This window comes from Tachypleus tridentatus, chromosome 7, assembly GCF_004210375.1.
Source record: "Tachypleus tridentatus isolate NWPU-2018 chromosome 7, ASM421037v1, whole genome shotgun sequence".
NCBI classification, from domain to species: domain Eukaryota; kingdom Metazoa; phylum Arthropoda; class Merostomata; order Xiphosura; family Limulidae; genus Tachypleus; species Tachypleus tridentatus.
The window spans coordinates 65,058,623-65,076,453 of NC_134831.1; the positions used below are offsets into that span (position 1 = coordinate 65,058,623).

The 17,831-nt window shown below is 31.1% G+C and overlaps 1 protein-coding gene across 1 annotated transcript in view; it reads left to right on the forward strand.

The window, feature by feature from the left end:
• LOC143255841 (prolyl 4-hydroxylase subunit alpha-1-like) overlaps positions 1 to 17,831 on the forward strand; it is a 50,286-nt gene that overhangs the window by 27,109 nt on the left and 5,346 nt on the right. Inside the window, exons 9-13 of the mRNA XM_076512160.1 lie at positions 1,099 to 1,169; positions 8,976 to 9,129; positions 11,327 to 11,392; positions 11,775 to 11,843; positions 14,711 to 14,807. Of these exons, the coding sequence (XP_076368275.1) occupies positions 1,099 to 1,169; positions 8,976 to 9,129; positions 11,327 to 11,392; positions 11,775 to 11,843; positions 14,711 to 14,807 (457 nt within the window). The remainder of the gene's footprint in view (positions 1 to 1,098; positions 1,170 to 8,975; positions 9,130 to 11,326; positions 11,393 to 11,774; positions 11,844 to 14,710; positions 14,808 to 17,831) is intronic.

Below are 17,831 nucleotides of genomic sequence, written 5' to 3' on the forward strand. Positions count from 1 at the left end.
CACCTAATCTGGGGAATGATTAAGGTTGATTGTTGATTCAGCATCAGAAAAGTTTTAAGTATCTCAAACATAGCCATAATTTAGTGAACTTCTAACAGAAATTTGTCTGGGACATTAGTATCATAATGAATCATAAACACAAAATTAATATCTGTTATGTGTATGAAAACTAAATTCATTGGGTTTCCAAAAATGACTTTAGCTTCAATAATCAGTTAAGTTATATGTGAAATTTCCACATATAACTTCCACAGTTTCTAGTATATATTTTTTGTCTTCCAGTCATGTGATATGCAGGAACAAGAGCTACTGGTAAACCTTAGTTGTTGTTTTTTTATTATCAGTGAACAATATGTGTGTACATGTGTGCTTAACACATGGGGCAGAATATGCAAGGTCCATCACTCCCACTGCTTGTCTGATAGGTTACGTACACGGTCATTAACAAATATACCAGATTGATGTATGTATTATATATATAAAGGATTAAAGGCTTTAATATTTTTAACCTCCTTAAATGGTTAGAACTGTAAAATCTTAAGTGACCAAGTTAATTTCTAGTTGTCTTGGCATCATCATGTAGCACATGCACACGTGTGTGTGTGTGTGTGTTTCTTCTGCTACATTCTAAAGACATCATTGAAATATATTTTGTTAATTCTTTTCAAAGAGCAGGCATATATACACTAAAAGTGACTCGTAAAATTTATAACTCGTGTATCTATAAAAGTAGGACCTGAGTTCTAGGCTGTTAATGTTGGTGCACATTACATAAATAAGGGCACATTTTATAACATGAAAAAAGAATGGTTTAAATTCACAAACATTTAAACATTATGATACTTGTGAAAAAATTAAAAATATTGTATGTACAATTACCTACACAAGTATTTGAAACCAAGTACTTTATCATTAAAACTGAATAAAATAAAAAATAAATATACATAAAAAACAAAACTTTGAAAGTAATAATTCAGTATTATGAGGTTACGTGTATACTTTAATTTTTTTTTGAAACTACAGAACATAAATATGTGTTGATAATTTGAAATGTTTAATATAATTAATGATATGCTGTTTTTCTTGTTTCTTAAATAGTTGAAAAGAGCAACTGTTCAAAATTCTGTGTCTGGAGAGTTAGAAACAGCAAATTATAGAATTAGTAAAAGGTAAATCTTGATTGTTGTTGTGAGTGCGTTTATGTTTGACCTGTCTATCATTTTATCATAAATACTGGACATATATTTTTTATTTTTCATGCACATGCACAATACTGCTTGCATTTTGCCAGCAATTTTTAATAATATACTGTAAACATATTTATCTGTATAGGATGTTATACTATGCTTGACATTTGTAGTGATAATGTGACTGTACTGTTCTTAAGACTTAACTTTTACATTAGTCTGTATTAGAATTGGGCAACTAATTAATGTAATTGATTAAATATAAGCATTGATTATGTTGATTAGTGTGACATAAAATATCATAGTTATGTTCAAGTCCATTAAGCATTTCACAACAGGTTTGAAAAAATATACGAGCTCATCTGCACATTTGCATTGAGTTTTGGTACAGCATGTGTATCTTCACAAAATTTGGTATACTTTTAGTAAAGAGTACAAGTATTTCATATACAAAAAATCAGATTTCTAATGAAACATTTTTACTAAAAATTTGTTTGTGAAAATAGTCTGTTTCATTACTAGTCTGAGTGCAAAGTGATTTCATGTTATGATTAAAAAAGCTATTCTTCATCCCAAAATCTCAAACATTATTTACAAAATCTCTAAAACCTACTAAATACATTTCAAGTGTTTGTTTTCAGTAAGACTATATTTAATGTTATTTTCTATACTCTAACTATGTGGGGTTTGTCACTAAACCAACCTCATAACCATCATAAAAAAAATTAGGAGATAAATATAAATTGTTTATTTTAGACTAGAATGACTACATATTATAACACAAAAATACAGATGTTTATTCTAAGTAGCTTAAGTCTCAGTGCTATGTATGAACATGTATATTTATTGCTTTTTATTATCAGTGATGTTGAGAAAACCCACTTGTAGAGAAATATATATGTAAAAACAGCTCGTTTGGGTTGAGAAAATATTTTACATAGAAGAGCGAACAATGTTTTGACCTTCTTCGGTCATCGTCAGGTTCACCAAGAAAGAAAGAGTTAACTGACCGGAAGCTGACCACATGTTTGGAAGGGGTTGTGTAACTGAGTGTTGGAATGTAGAGGGCGGTGTTAGATGTTTGAATATATAGTTTTATTTTATTATATTTAATATAGGTATAAAGGCCTTCCTTTATATTGGTTTATTTTGGGTTTAAGTTGTTGTATAAGTAAGGCTTCTTTAATTTTGCATTTGTTTATGTTTGTTTCTTTATTTAGTATTTGAGTGTTTTCTATGGTAATGTTGTGTTTATTTAACTTGCCTTGTTCAAAAACGTGTGAAGGTGATTTTTTAAGTTCTTTGAATCTGGTTTTCATTTTTCTGCTTCTTTCTCCAGTATAGAAGTTGTGGCAGTTATCACATTGTATTTTATAAATAATGTTGGTGTGGTGTTTGTCAGTGTAGTTTTTACATAGTATAGACCTCAGTTTTGTGCCTGATTTTTGAATAAATTTGGTATTAACTAGAATGTCATATTTTGTTACTAGTTTTTGCCAAATGTTGGTTATTTGTCTGCTGATGTTGGGAATATATGGAATGCAGCAGTATATGGTTTCGTGATTTTTTGATTTGTAAGATATATTTACTTTTGTTGGTTGATTTTGCTTTCTGTCTAGGTGTGTGTGTATAATGTTTTCTACGGTTTGTGGAGGAAACTTATTGATGTTGATGAAGTATTGTTTTATTTTGTCTAATTCATCATTAATTTTATCTAGTGAGCATAGTTTTATGGTTGTGTTTAATTGGTTTCTTAGTATGTTGAATTTTTGTTTTGTTTCATGTGCTGAGTCCCAAGAAATGTATAGTCCAGTATGGGTTATTTTTCGGTGGATTTCTGTTTTAAATTGTGCATCGGTTCTTGTACTTTGAGGTTATGAAGTGATATTTGATTGCTTTCTTCCTGTTCACATGTGAAGTTAATGTTGGAATGTATAGAGTTAATATGATTGAAAAAAATTGTGTGTTCTGTAGATCTGAATCCTGCAACCGTATCATCTACATATCTGTACCAGTATAGTGGTGGATGTAATGCTGTGTTACTTGCTTGTGTTTCAACTTGCGTCATAAAAATATTGGCTAGAACTGGTGATACTGGGTTGCCCATGCTTAGGCCATTTGTTTGTATATAGTTGTGGTTGTTGAACATGAAGTTTGTCTTTATCATTATGAATTCTATGAGGGTTGCTAATGAGTTGCTGGGAATGCCTATAGTAGGGTTAGGGTCTCGGATATAGAGTTCTGAGGCTATCTTGCAGGCTTCAGTGGTTGGAACGTCTGTAAAGAGGGATATAACATCGAAACTGGCCATTAAGGCTTTATGATTAAGTTGATTTAGATTAGACTTGAAATTAAAAGAGTCTTTGATGAATGAGCTGGCTGATGTTACATATTTGGAGAATGCCCATGCTATGTATTTACCAAGATTGTAATTAAATGATTCATATATGGACATTATTGGTCGTAATGGACAATTTGGTTTATGAGGTTTGAAGATGCCGTACATTTGTGGTGTGCATGAGTCGGTTTTACATAGGTAGGAATAAAGTGTTCGTGAAATTGTGTTGGCTTTTTTTATTTTTAGTAGAAATGTGTTTAGTTGCGACTTTGTTAGGTTTGTGTGTATTGGTTTAAATTTGTTCGTGTCTGATAGGATGTTCTTCATTTTTTGGATGTATTCATTCGTGTTCATTATGACTATAGCGTTACCTTTTATCTGCTTTTAGAATTTTTATGTTTTTGTCTTGTTTTAGGTTTTTTAATGCAATTAATGTCTCTTTTTGTAAGATTGTTTTCCAGCTTTCTGTTTTGTGAAATTATGTTGATGGTTTTGTGAGAAAATTCTTTGAAAAAATCGTTAAGATGTCGTTTTTAGGTGTTTCTGGAAAATATAAATTTTTAATATTACCAGGGAAGTTTGGCTGTTGGATGTCAATAAAATTATCTAAGTTGTCTTCTTTCTGTTGGATGTTTCCTTGTTTTTGTTTTCTGTAGAAAGTATCACAAGTTCCCTGGCTAGATCTTCTAAACATGTTTTGATTTCTATGGTTGGAATGTACCTAGATGCTATTGCGAAGTTGAGTCCTTTGTTAAGTGGATATATCTCGTCTGTGTTTAATTGTCGGTCGGATCTGTTAATTATGAGGTCAGTCAACGGTTTGTTGTGATGTCTTTTCTGTTGTTTGCATCTTAGTTTTTCTATTTTTTTGTTGTGGCATTGGTGGTCTAGGTTCATTTTTTGTTTTTGTAAGTCGTTTAGTTCTTTGTATTTTGTGTTCAACATGGCTTTAAATAGTTTTTTTCTGTAAATTTTGGATAATGTTTGTGTATTTTTTTAAAATTTTTTGAATGTTTTACCTTTACAAAATTAGGGGTTGTTTGTTCCTTTCTACATTGTTGAATGAAATAGATGTCATTTCTTCTATTGATAATTCTTTGGTTTAAATTTCTTGGTTTCTTAACGATCGTGTGAGCGTGTACTGTTAATAGTGGTGTACGGTATGCTAGTTCAGACATAATGGTAACAGATAAGTACAAATACACTGAGAAAAACACAAAGACTTACACTTCTCGTACATCCTATCAGACATGAACAAATTTAAACCAATACACACAAATCCAACAAAGACACACGAGATGTAACTAAACAACTTACTACTAAAAATGAAAAAAGCTAACACAATTTCATAAACGCTTTATTCCTACCTATGTAAAACCGACTCGTGCACACCACAAATGTATGGCATCTTCAAACCTCATAAACCAGATTGTCCATTACGACCAATAATGTCCACATATGAATCATTTAATTCCAACCTTGGTAAATACTTAGCATGGGCATTCTCCAAATATGTAACATCAGCCAGCTCACTCATCAAAGACTCTTCTAATCTTTTAATTTCAAGTCTATTCTAAATCAACTTAATCATAAAGCCTTAATGGCCAGTTTCGATGTTATATCCCTCTTTACAGACGTTCCAACCACTGAATCCTGCAAGATAGCCTTAGAACTCTATATCCTAGACCCTAATCCAACTATAGGCATTCCCAGCAACTAATTAGCAACCCTCATAGAATTCATAATGATAAAGACAAACTTCATGTTCAACAACCACAACTATATACAAACAAATGGCCTAAGCATGGGCAACCCAGTATCACCAATTCTAGCCAATATTTTTATGACACAAGTTGAAACACAAGAAAGTAACACAGCATTACATCCATCACTATACTGGTACACAGATATGTAGATGAGACGGTTCTGGATTCAGATCTACAGAATACACACTTAATTTTTTGAATTTTTTTCAATCACATTAACTCTATACATCCCAACATTAACTTCACATGTGAACAGGAAGAAAGCAATCAAATATCACTTCATAACCTCAAAATTACAAGAACCGACGCACAATTTAAAACAGAAATCCACAGAAAAATAACCCATACTGGACTATACATTCCTTGGGACTCAGCACATGAAACAAAACAAAAACTCAACATAGTAAGAAACCAAATAAACACAACCATAAAACTATGCTCACCAGATAAAATTAATGATGAATTAGACAAAATAAAACAATACTTCATCAACATCAATAAGTTTCCCCCACAAATCGTAGAAAACATTATACACACACACACACCTAGACAGAAAGCAAAAGCAACCAACAAAGTAAATATATCTCACGAATCAAAAACTCACGAAACCATATACTGCTGCATACCATATATTCACAACATCAGCAGACAAATAACCAACATTTGGCAAAAACTAGTAACAAAATGACATTCCAGTTAATACCAAATTTATTCCAAAACCAGGCACAAAACTGAGGTTTATACTATGTAAAAACTACACTGATAAACACCACACCAACATTATTTATAAAATACAATGTGATAACTGCCACGACTTCTATATTGGAGAAACAAGTAGAAAAATGGAAACCAGATTCAAAGAACATAAAAGTCACCTTCACACGTTTTCGAACACTGCAAGTCAAATAAACATAACATAACCATAGAAAACACTCAAATACTAAATAAAGAAACAAACATAAACAAATGCAAAATTAAAGAAGCCTTACTTATACAACAACTTAAACCCAAAATAAACCAATATAAAGGAACGCCTTTATACCTATATTAATATAATAAAATAAAATTATATATTCAAACATCTAACACCGCCCTCTACATTCCGACACTCAGTTACACAACCCCTTCCAAACATGTGGTCAGCTTCCGGTCAGTTAACTCTTTCTTTCTTTGTGAACCTGACAATGACCGAAGAAGGTCGAAACGTTGTTTGCTCTTCTACATAAAATATTTTCTCAACCCAAACGAGCCATTTTTACATATATGCTTTTTATTATGTTGACCTACCAGTCATGCTTAGATAACATTGCATACTTGCTTTGACACAGTACACATGCACTCAGTAATATAAAACTGACCTTTAATTTCCCTGTCTTGGCTGTGTTTTAATGGACTAGTATTTTGTAATATACAGTCACATTTCAATTATTATACATTGTGTGTGTGTGTGTATAATTACTATGTAGAAAGAAATAATTTAACTTATTTTTCTTAAAATATAGAACAACAAATCAAGAAGTAAAGCAAACAATTACCTCTCATTACAACTTGTGTACTTGGTTTTTGTTGGTCATGGGTTGCTAAGCCTTTTGAAACAAATGTTTTTAGGTTTTATATATATATATATTTGAATAACAAAAAATCATAACTAACTACACTGATACCATAGAGTTCCACTATAATTTACTAAGCTCAGTAACTGATGGGTTTTTTTGGATTTTAAAAAATATTAAATTTTGAGCTGACTAGACACAACTTACTTCCATGCAAACTTGGAATGAAAGAATGCAGTAGCTTTTTCAAAGATTCAAATGGCTGAGAAAACCACTCAAGGGACGTTGCAAACTGTTAATTGGTTATTCCTTGTAATATACTGTAGTAGGAGCATATAAGGGACCGTATCAAAAAATGGAAAGAGTTGAATGGGGCCACTGTGTTTGATTCAGTACATAAGCCATATCTCAGCAAAATAAAGTGATATGAGGTTCTTATTTTATATTTTAGCTTGATAATATTAGTAATTTGAGTTCCTAATTTATACAAAATTACAGGCTTTGTCTTGTGAAATCACAAACATCTAATTTTAAACAACACTGCATTCAACATACCATGTGACTCACTAAAAGCTGTATTTAAATGTGTTCTTTTAATATTTACTTTTAAATTAAGAAGTTAACTCATATATAATATTAAATTTTGAATTATAATCTACAATAGTAGTTCAATAAAATTTTGAATGCAAGTCAACAAATGCAATGGCATGGCCTTTGAGCCCTGATCCATTGGGGAAGGGTTAATGTCACAGGAAAAATCAACTAATTGAAATCAGTACTTTTCATTATTACCATTCTTGACTATTCCATTTATCCAAGTTATTGGAATAATAGTTATTACTTGTACATCTGCCCATGGCGATTCTCATGTGTTTTGCTTGTACACAACTTTGAAATCTGAGTATGTGTGTGTGCCATCTACTTGACTGTTGGTTACATATTTAACAACATTTGTGTCTGTTTATGTTTACATTGTTTGTCTGAATGATAATGTGGTTATAAGTTACTGTATTGCTTGCTTAGTACAATTAACAAATGTAATGGGTGTTACTTGAGTTAAGGTTGCTTCAGTGGAAACTGTTTTAGCAAGTTAATATTCATTATTCTTTATTCACTCATTGATTGCTAAATAACTTGCTAATGTTACTACTTTTGTTGGAAATTACTTGACATGGATTAAAAACAATCTAAAAGTGAGGAATACTTTTAAGTTATTAATCTGTATACTTGAATAGGACTCCTTTTTAATTACAGACTAGCTCTAGTTAAATAGGAAACATTCAAAAAAGTAAACAGAGATGTGTCTGTCTTTACATGCCACTTAAATACAGTCTAGTACAATAAGTTTTAAGTTGTTTTCATTATTAATTTCCAATCATTCTTATGTGCTTCTACAGTTTTATACAGCCTGTACTGTAAAATGTAAACATGGTAATAATTTTAATGTACTCTTTTTAAATTTATGTCCAAATTAACACCTTCTTTAAAATCTTATGATGTTTATATAACTATAAAGTTATTAATTATTTTTAAGTTTTGTCATATTACATAAAAAACAACTAAAATGACTGTAATTAAAGATTTTTGCATCATACACGATTTTTATATTTCTTATAATACTCATCACAAATTTCTGCTAAGTTTTCTTGCCAGGTAATCAACATTGTACTATCTTTGGGTTTTTTTCTGAGATTAGCATGAATTTGTTTTCAGCGAGTTACATTTCATCTATTGCACATTGTTGAAATAATATTTACTAGTTTGGTCATGTGAAATTTTCAGGCAATCATTTTTAACAAAGAAGTAGTTTACTTAGTTTTAATATAGCAGTCTTGTAAAATTCTCTAGGAAAAAACGCATGGAATAGCACTGACCTTTTCAACATCTTACAGATTTCATAGACATTTCGTATATGATCATTTTTTACATACAACAGTTTAAGATTAAAAATGCAACTCGATTCCAGATTGTTGTACCTGAAAATGTATATTGAAAAAGCTGAAATTCAAAGATTAGTGTTATGTTAGAGTAATCAATTAGCCCAATAAATAATAAGCTTTCAATTGCCATTAATTGCCCAACTCTATTCTGTATCATGTTTAAAAGAAGTTTCACACTGGCTTGTCTGCAGTGCTTGGCTGACAAATCAGGAACATGATGTAGTGGCAAGGATCAGTAAGAGGATTGAAGACCTTACAGGATTGACCGTGTCAACTGCCGAAGAGCTACAAGTTGTTAATTATGGTATTGGTGGCCACTATGAACCTCATTTTGACTTTGCCAGAGTAAGTGGATTTAATTGGTTCTTTGCTGTTCTCGGTGTAGATTTAATATGTAAAGTATTAATAACAGTACATTAGTATAATATTACTTTAAGTGTCTAGTGTGCTTTCTTTTTTTTTTTTTTTTTGAGTAACTTCAATCAGTTTTTTCATGTTGCATGTGTACTAATGCAAATGCATGTATACTTCTAAGTATATCCACATGTGTATCTGAAAAACAAATAATACTTGTTTAATGTCTTTTTTTAAGTACTAATCTACTTTATTTTTTCTTTATATGTTCATAATTTCATTAAATCATCTTATTCAATTTTATGCTTACAGTTAACTTATGCTCTCTTTGAATTAATATTTACACTTGAAAGGATAATATTTGCGTTGTAGTTTAGTATATAGGTTTATGACTAACTAAATCTCGTAAGCTGACCAAACCTTGTGAAATGTCCTTGGGATGATGGCATAACATATTTTTATCAAAGAAGGTACCAAAATTGTAAATCAATATGTTCTTCTCATGAGAGTCTTTAAACTTCTTGAGTAATGGTTTGTGACATTAGGTAATTTTGGTCAGTTTGTTTTATGAAATCAACTTCATTAATTTATAAGCTGTATTTTAGTTCCAATGTGTTTTAATTTTAATAAAAAATTCTTATAAGCACATCAACAGGAAATTTTTAGTTTTATGATGGTTAAATAAGTCTTGTTCTTGGTAATTATTTATTAAAAATGGGTAATATTAGTCTCAGCTGTGGTTTATTATGGTGGAGTTAAAACAAAGTTGGTGTTAATAAGTTTAACTATCACAAAAAGTTAACCTAACTATAAAATTTCATTTTAGCATTAGAATGAAAGTCAGGAAGAGTTTCTGTTAGTAAGAGTTGTGTAAGAAAAATAGGTTTGTCTTAAAAATTATTCAATATACACATTAAATTATTGTTTTTTGTTTTTTTATTATAAAACCACTATTGACAGATTTGTTTTAATATGGTGTCATAAACAGGGTAGATTCATTTAGGAATGTTTTAATAAATGGAAAGAAGTGATCATTAGTGAGGGACTTTGATTCAGTGATGGTTCAATAAACAGGAAAGATTGATCTTAGTGATTATCTAAGAAACAAGAAAAATTTATGTTTATTAGAGTATAATAAACATTGAAGGTTTGTCTTAGTAATGGTATTCACAGGGAAAAAACTAGAGTTTAGCAGTGTTTGAGAAAGGTCAGGAAATTTTGATCGTAGTTATAGTTTATTAATAAGATGTGGTGGAATTTATTGATAATTGGCTGAAAACGAATGGTTGAGTATAAGAGGTAAAGTTTAGTGATTTAATGAAAGAACAGCCTTGACCAACCATTTGGCATACAAGGCTGTTTGAGTAATCATGCCCCATTTTGGAATACATCAAAAGTGGTGAACTGTAGCAACTAGATCTAGGTCCTTGCTTTGAAGTCACTGGGTAACACTTAAACATACAATATGTAATATTACAGTTCACTAACTTCTGTACATTTTCGTACGAGGTGTGGCTTTCGAATATTCCAGCATATTCAAGAATCCCAACATTATAATATCCTAATGCTCAGAAAAGTAATATTCATTTATTTTATTGTTTTAACTGGCAAAAAAAACATCTGTATTTATGACACAAATTAAAACATTTTAATAGCTAGAATATGTTGTAAGTGAAAGAGTCGAATATTACAAAATTAAACGTTTTTTTTAAAGAAAATTTTTGTATGCTTATTTTGGTGAATAAACCTTGTATGTTACAATAATTTCACCTAACAGTTAATAAAAGTAATGCTTGTATCAAACATATGAAACCATTTTACAAATATTGTAAAATTTTATTTTGTAGTCCTAAGGAATTTTGACTCCTATTACTCTGTGCTTGAATCCAACTTTTCGATCAACCTTTCTAAACACATTTTTAGAAGATGTTTTTAACAAAAACCACAGTCACATTTAATTAGGAAGAAATATTAGAAAATGAGGATTAAAGTCTGTTGTTTTTAAATCTGTTCTGAAGTAAAGACTGAATCTTGTTAAGAATAAGAAAATTGAGGTGTAAACCCTAAGCTTTGGTTATTTAGAGTGAAAGCCAGTTTAACATCAATGTCTTGAACTGGGTGTCTGATTTGATTTTATAAAATTGAATGATAATTATTAAAAATATGTGTTGTAACTTGTGTATTACAGCGAGAAGAAACAAATGCCTTTAAAAGTTTGGGAACAGGAAATAGAATTGCTACTTGGTTGAATTATGTAAGTTATTTGAAGTTTTGTAAATTATTGTGTTACTGTTGTGTAAGCAATAAAGGAGAACACCATTAAGTTTAATTAATATTATTTTAAATACAGCTTGTTAATTTTAATTATTTTTATGTCGTACCTTATTCACTTTAAAAAAAAAAACTTTTATAAAATGTGGAAATCCTGAGAATTTAATTTTTCCAAGGATATTTCAAGCTTGAAAAAGTAATTGAAAGTGAATATCAGTGTAACAGTTTTTCTGCATCTGACAAAGTATAGTAATACAAATGTCTTTCATGATATCTATGGTATGTGTTTTTCTTTTTTGTAGTTGCTTTCATGCTACTTGCAATCCCATTGTTTATGCATAAGAAAAAAAATTTATTTTAATTAGATGAGTGATGTTGAAGCAGGTGGAGCTACAGTATTTCCTCACATCAATGTAGCAGTGTGGCCTAAAAAGGTTAGTAATCTGTAACTGTGGTCAAATAATTAATGGTATACTTGGTGAACAAAAGTATTTAACTTCTTTTATATATTTTTACTTTTTTTCTATTTTTTGTTTTCAAATTTTTATTAATTTGTTTTTGTTTCTCTCTCTCTCTTTTTTAATACAGAGTACGTACAGATATTAATTCATTTATTAGGTTTCCTTTATCTTGTATTGGTGTTTTGGTACATTTAACTAGAATTTGGTATAATAAATTAATAAGTTTTAGTGAAGTGCTTTTGCAGATATTCTGTTGCAGCTTCAGGTTTTCAAGATAGTTTGCCCTCTGTTATTAGCTCATATAAGTAGCAGTTATACAAAATATGTGAGCTTGGAACTATGATTGCAGATCAAAATTTTATATTTTTTTCAGACAAAAATATTTGTATTGATGCATGTTATCTAGCCTTTTCTGTAAATGACCAACTAATTTTTGTATTTTTTGTCTTCTTAAATATGTTTACCAAAGAAATATATATATTCTACAATATTCCACTAGAAATTGTCATATCAAAGCAAAAAAAAACCTGTTTCATGAGGGTAAAGAAAGATCGACCAATGTTAATATGAAACCAATTTATATTGGTTACAACATTGAACTCATTAACAAAATATTAAGTAAATATAACTTTAGAATCATATACAAATATCTGAGCACTATTAAAAATAATATATCTTTAAAGAGAGAAAAATATTCTTGAAGATAAACACTAGACATTTATATTATACCATGCCAGTAGTGCAAGGATGGTTATGTAATTGAAATCGGAGGTAGTTTTAACACATTTTTTTTAACCTTAATGAAAAAATACTGCCATTTTACTTCTTTTGAGATATTCTTTCCATTCAATTGATTGAAAATCAACAAGAATTTTATCCAAAATAGATAACTACATGAAAAGAAGAATTGTAAAAGTTTCTTAATCAAAAGCCTTTCTTATTTCAACATCTCCCAAGGTCACTCACTTTAAGTTAAACAACTTCCTGTATTGTTAAGGGAATTCTAAGATCAGTGGTCACTTAAGGATTTCTTGACCAGTTTTTTTTTTATTATTGCCAAAAGACACCATGAAACTTAAAAAGGATGCACAAATATATTAAAATTAGTTTATCTGATATCAGACTTCTGACACTTAGTTCCATTTACTGTGGCTTTTCCAATAACATGCTGCTACAGTTATGACAGAAAGTGTTCGTATCCCTGCGTCATGAATAGTTTTTTATTCATAACTTAAAAAATATCATGATTAGGATATTGAAAGAATCGTGTATTATAAGTATCACACTAACACACAACTACATAATTTTTTATGTAAATTAAACAACAAATAAACTGTTTGTAAACAAATAAACAAACATAGGGGAGCAGAAAGTGTTTGTGTGTCTACTTGAATGGTCAGTTGTGTAGCTTTTCAGGTGAATTACTTGGAGCAATCTCTCCTCATGGCCCTCCATGATCGTTTGACATTATTCAACTGGTATTTTATTCCATTCTTCTTTAAAGAAGGCCTCCAACTCTTGCAAGTTTTTTGGATGATGCTGATGAACCCCGATCTCAACCAAATTGAAAACATTTGACATGAGTTGAAGACCATACAAAACCATACAAAATGCTTATATGGTTCCTCTGCAACCAGGATTGCATATATTTCAATGTGTGCTTAGGGTCATTGTTGTGTTGGAAGATCAAATGACACCCAAGCCGCAAGTTACGAGCATCATTCTTGATATATGTGCCTAATATATCAACGTACTCTTCTTTTTTCATGATTCCGTTGACGCGGTGAAGGCTGTCTACACCAGAAGAGGTAAAGGAACCCCATAGCACGATCGAACCACCCCCGTGTTTAACTGTAGGGACGGCATTCTTTGAAAGATTTCGTTCTCCCTTCTTACGGAAAATATAGCGAACATCATTGTGGCTGAAAAGCTCGATCTTAGTCTCGTCTGATGAAACAATACTCTTCCAATAAGTAAAGGGTTTATCAACATGCTTTCTTGCATACTTCAATCGTGCTTCTAAATGAACAGACTTTAAATATGGAGTTCTGTGACGACGGCATGCTTTGAACCCAGAAGAGCATAACATGTTCGTAACTGTAGAGGTGCTTACTTCAACCCCAGTTTCCCTTACCAGTTTCTGTACGTCATTACGTGTTAAAGGAGGGTTCCTACTAACTTCTCTGAGAACCTTCCTCTTGGTTCTCTCTGGAATTTTGGTGGGGCGTCTGGAACGAGGGAGGTTAGCAGTTGATCCTGTAAGCTTAAAGTTGGCAATTATACTTTGAACAGTAGATTTTGGCACATTTAGTTGTTTAGCAATACTAGAAAGACACATGAGACTTGTATTTTACAATAATTTGGTGTTTTAAATCTCCAGACAGTTTTCTTGTTCACCATGATGACCAAGCAGATAATGACGGAGACAGTGCTAAATTGCCAGAAGTACAATTTTTGCTGGCTAAATTCCAATAATTATAAACCCAGTGTCTAGTTCTGGAATGGTATGATGTAGTTTATTTGCAAAACTATATAAAATGTTTACAGGAATATCAGTTTTTTCACATGTTCTGAACTGTACGAACACTTTCTGCTTCTCCTATTTTTGGTTATTTGTTTATAAACAGTTTATTTGTCGTTTCATTTACATAAAAATTTTTGTAGATGTGTGTTAATATAATATACTATATACGTCTATTAGCCTAATCGTGATACTTTTTAAATTATGAGCAAAATACTACACGAGGTGCAGGGATACAAACACTTTCTGTCATAACTGTATATATGAAGAGCAAATACTGTTAATATTTCCCCTTTTTTTTTTTTTTTTTTCATTTTAGGGATCAGCAGCTTTTTGGTACAATTTGTTCAAGAATGGTGAAGGAGACATGCTAACAAGACATGCAGCCTGTCCTGTACTTGCTGGCTCTAAATGGGGTAATTAATGATGTGTTTATTTCATGCATTAACATTTTTTTTAAGATATTAGACTTGATATTTTAACTAAGAATATAGGTAAGGCTTCTGATGAAACTTTGTAGAATGGAACACAACTGCCTGTCGTGGAGACACAAGTGTAGAGGATAACGTTTCTAAAGTCTTTTGTCTTCAGGTCAGCATGAGTGTAAGGTGTTGTTGATTTTTTAATAGTGTCCTGGTGGGTTGGATTATAACTGTTTCTGATTGGAGGAGAGATTTCCTGTATACGCAACCAATGGCAGCCACAGGTTACTCACTGTTAATCCAGAATCTCTATTCAGTGAAGGTTTAATAGTGTTAATATAAAATGATTCTTTGATTTTTCTTGTCTTCCAGAATTTGTCTGTGTCTATGATTCTAGTTTTTCTGTGTCCATTTGACATGGCATGCTCTGCAGTGGCTGAATTTTGTGTTTTCATGAGTCTTGTACTATCTTTATGTTCTTTTATTCTTGTTGCAAGTTTTCTTCCCATTTCTCTCATCAATGTTTTGTTGCAGAAACATGGAATTTCATAGCTGACGTTTTTGAGATTCTCTTTGGTAGATGTATTTTACCAGAATGGACCTTAAGGTATTGTAGGATTTCCACTGGACTCCTATGTTTAATTTCTTGGCTATGCATTTGAGTTTTTCACTGAAATTTTGCAGGTATGGTAGGTAAATGGTAGTAGCGGTTGTGACTTTCTGATCTTTTCTTTCTGTCATGGTTTTCTTCAAGGAGTTTTTGATGAAGGAGGAGGAGGTGTAACCATTCTGTTTAAAACTCTCTATGATCTTTTGGCATTCTGCTTCAATGGATGTCTTATCACAAATGTTTTCTGTTCTCTTGTTTAGGGATTGGATTATACAATGTTTTATTGAGGTTGGATGATAGGACTGAAAGTGTAGGTATCTGTTTGTGTGGGTGGGTTTTCTGTATACAGTTGTGGTGATTTGTCTTGCTTGTTTGCTGATGAGTATGTCAAGAAATGGTAGGCTGTTTGTTCTTCTATTTCCATGGTGAAAGAATAAAAACATAAAGATTGTACAAAACTCGTGAAAACACAAAATTCAGCCATTGCAGAGCATGCCACAACAACTGGACACAGAATAAACTGGGAGAAAACTAGAATCATTGACACAAACAAATTCTGGAAGACAAGAAAAATCAAAGAATCATTATATATTAACACTATTAAACCTTCCCTTAACAGAGATTTGGGATTAGAGGTGAGTAACCTGTGGCTACCATTGGTTGAACTTACAGGAAATCTCTCCTCCAACCAGAAACAGGATAATCAACCAATCATAACATGCTCTCCACAATCCACCAGGACACTATAAAAGACTAACAACACCTTAAACATGTGGTGACTTGAAGACAGGAAGCAAAAGACTTTCAAAATGTTGTCTTCTACACTTGTCTCCACAACAGGCAGTTGCCATCCATTCTACAGTTTCATCATGAATACTCTGATTAAACAATCTATCAAAGAATAGGTAAGGCTTCTGTTTATTCAATGTTTTTTGTTGTTGTTTTTTTGAGCATCTATATTGTTTTATTTAGATATCTTTAAATTGGTGTGTTGTAGAGTTTGTTTTTAATTTTAAAACTGTAATGAATTTACTAATAAATCATATATTCTCTGCACATTAATTTTCTTATGGAAATAACAGTAAGTAAAGAAACCTAGTTCTATTTATGTTAAAGCTTTGTAAATGCAGCTAATACTTTATATGAAGTTATAAATACAAACTTGCTACTAACAGATGAAACATGGTTTGTTTGTTTTTTCAGACCAATATTCTGAGACAAATGTAGTCATAAAAGTAGTTAGTTTGTATGTCCAGTAAACTGAATAACAATTTCCTGTCTTTTCCCTATGTTTATTGATTAAAACTGAAAACCAGGATCCTCTAAATACAGTCACTTTTCATTTCAAAGATTGCTTTCATTGTTCAGTTTTAAAGAAAACTTCTTTCATACTGGTCTGTTAATAACACAATTAATGGTACTAAGAAGCTCATCTATGCAGTAATCCATGCTGTTTAATTAGTTGAGGGATGTTTACAATTTTTATGAATCATTTTGACCTGCTTTTCAGTATTTCATTAATGTAACCTGATAATCCTGGTATAACATTAAATTTGTAGAGCATTTTCCATGATACTTGCAATACATTCAGCTGTTTATCAAAATAGATTGAGCTGTGTACTTGTTGAAAACCTTCATTTAAAAAGTGTAACTTTGTATATTTGTTTTATCTTTCAATTAAACTGAAGAAAAGGTTTTTTTAAAAAAAATAACAGTTAAGGTATCTTCTTTTAGTATCGAATTCAGTCATTCTTTTTAACCAGTTTTGGATTATACAATCATTATGGTTATTTGCAAAATCAACTTGAAAGAGCTGTTACCCGTAAAGGTGGAAATGCAGCTATGGGAGATGAATGTTGTTGGTAACTTATTCATCTTTGTAAAGGATTTGAAAGTTCTGTTTCTTTCCACAAGTTTTGTTATTGTTGCTGTTTCATCACCTTTAGTAGTTTGCACTGATAGAGCAACACATTCAGGGTCAAATGCATCATGTGTATTTCTCTCTATCTTTAATGAACTCATAATAAATAAAAAGGTGAATTGTCACCCATCACTTTATATCATGTATTTTTAGCCACCTATTGTTCACAGTTGTGCTTGAAGCAGTACTGAAACCACACTTCTCTGTTTGCATCTAAGGTGAATACTTACAATCTTTTTGTCAATTGCCATTTCCAGTTAACTTACTTTGCTTAGTACAGTTGAATCCTGACCACTGTCAAAGAATTCAATTAACTCTCTTAGCATAGGTTCTGACCCACTTGACTGACCTCATGACCACTTTTGTACTCTTTATAGTTTCTATACTATAACTTTTAATACAGTTAGTGTATCCTCACGAAATTTGGTAGACTTTTGGTAAACATTATAACTACACAAAGATCCAGGTTTTTTAATGATGCATTTTT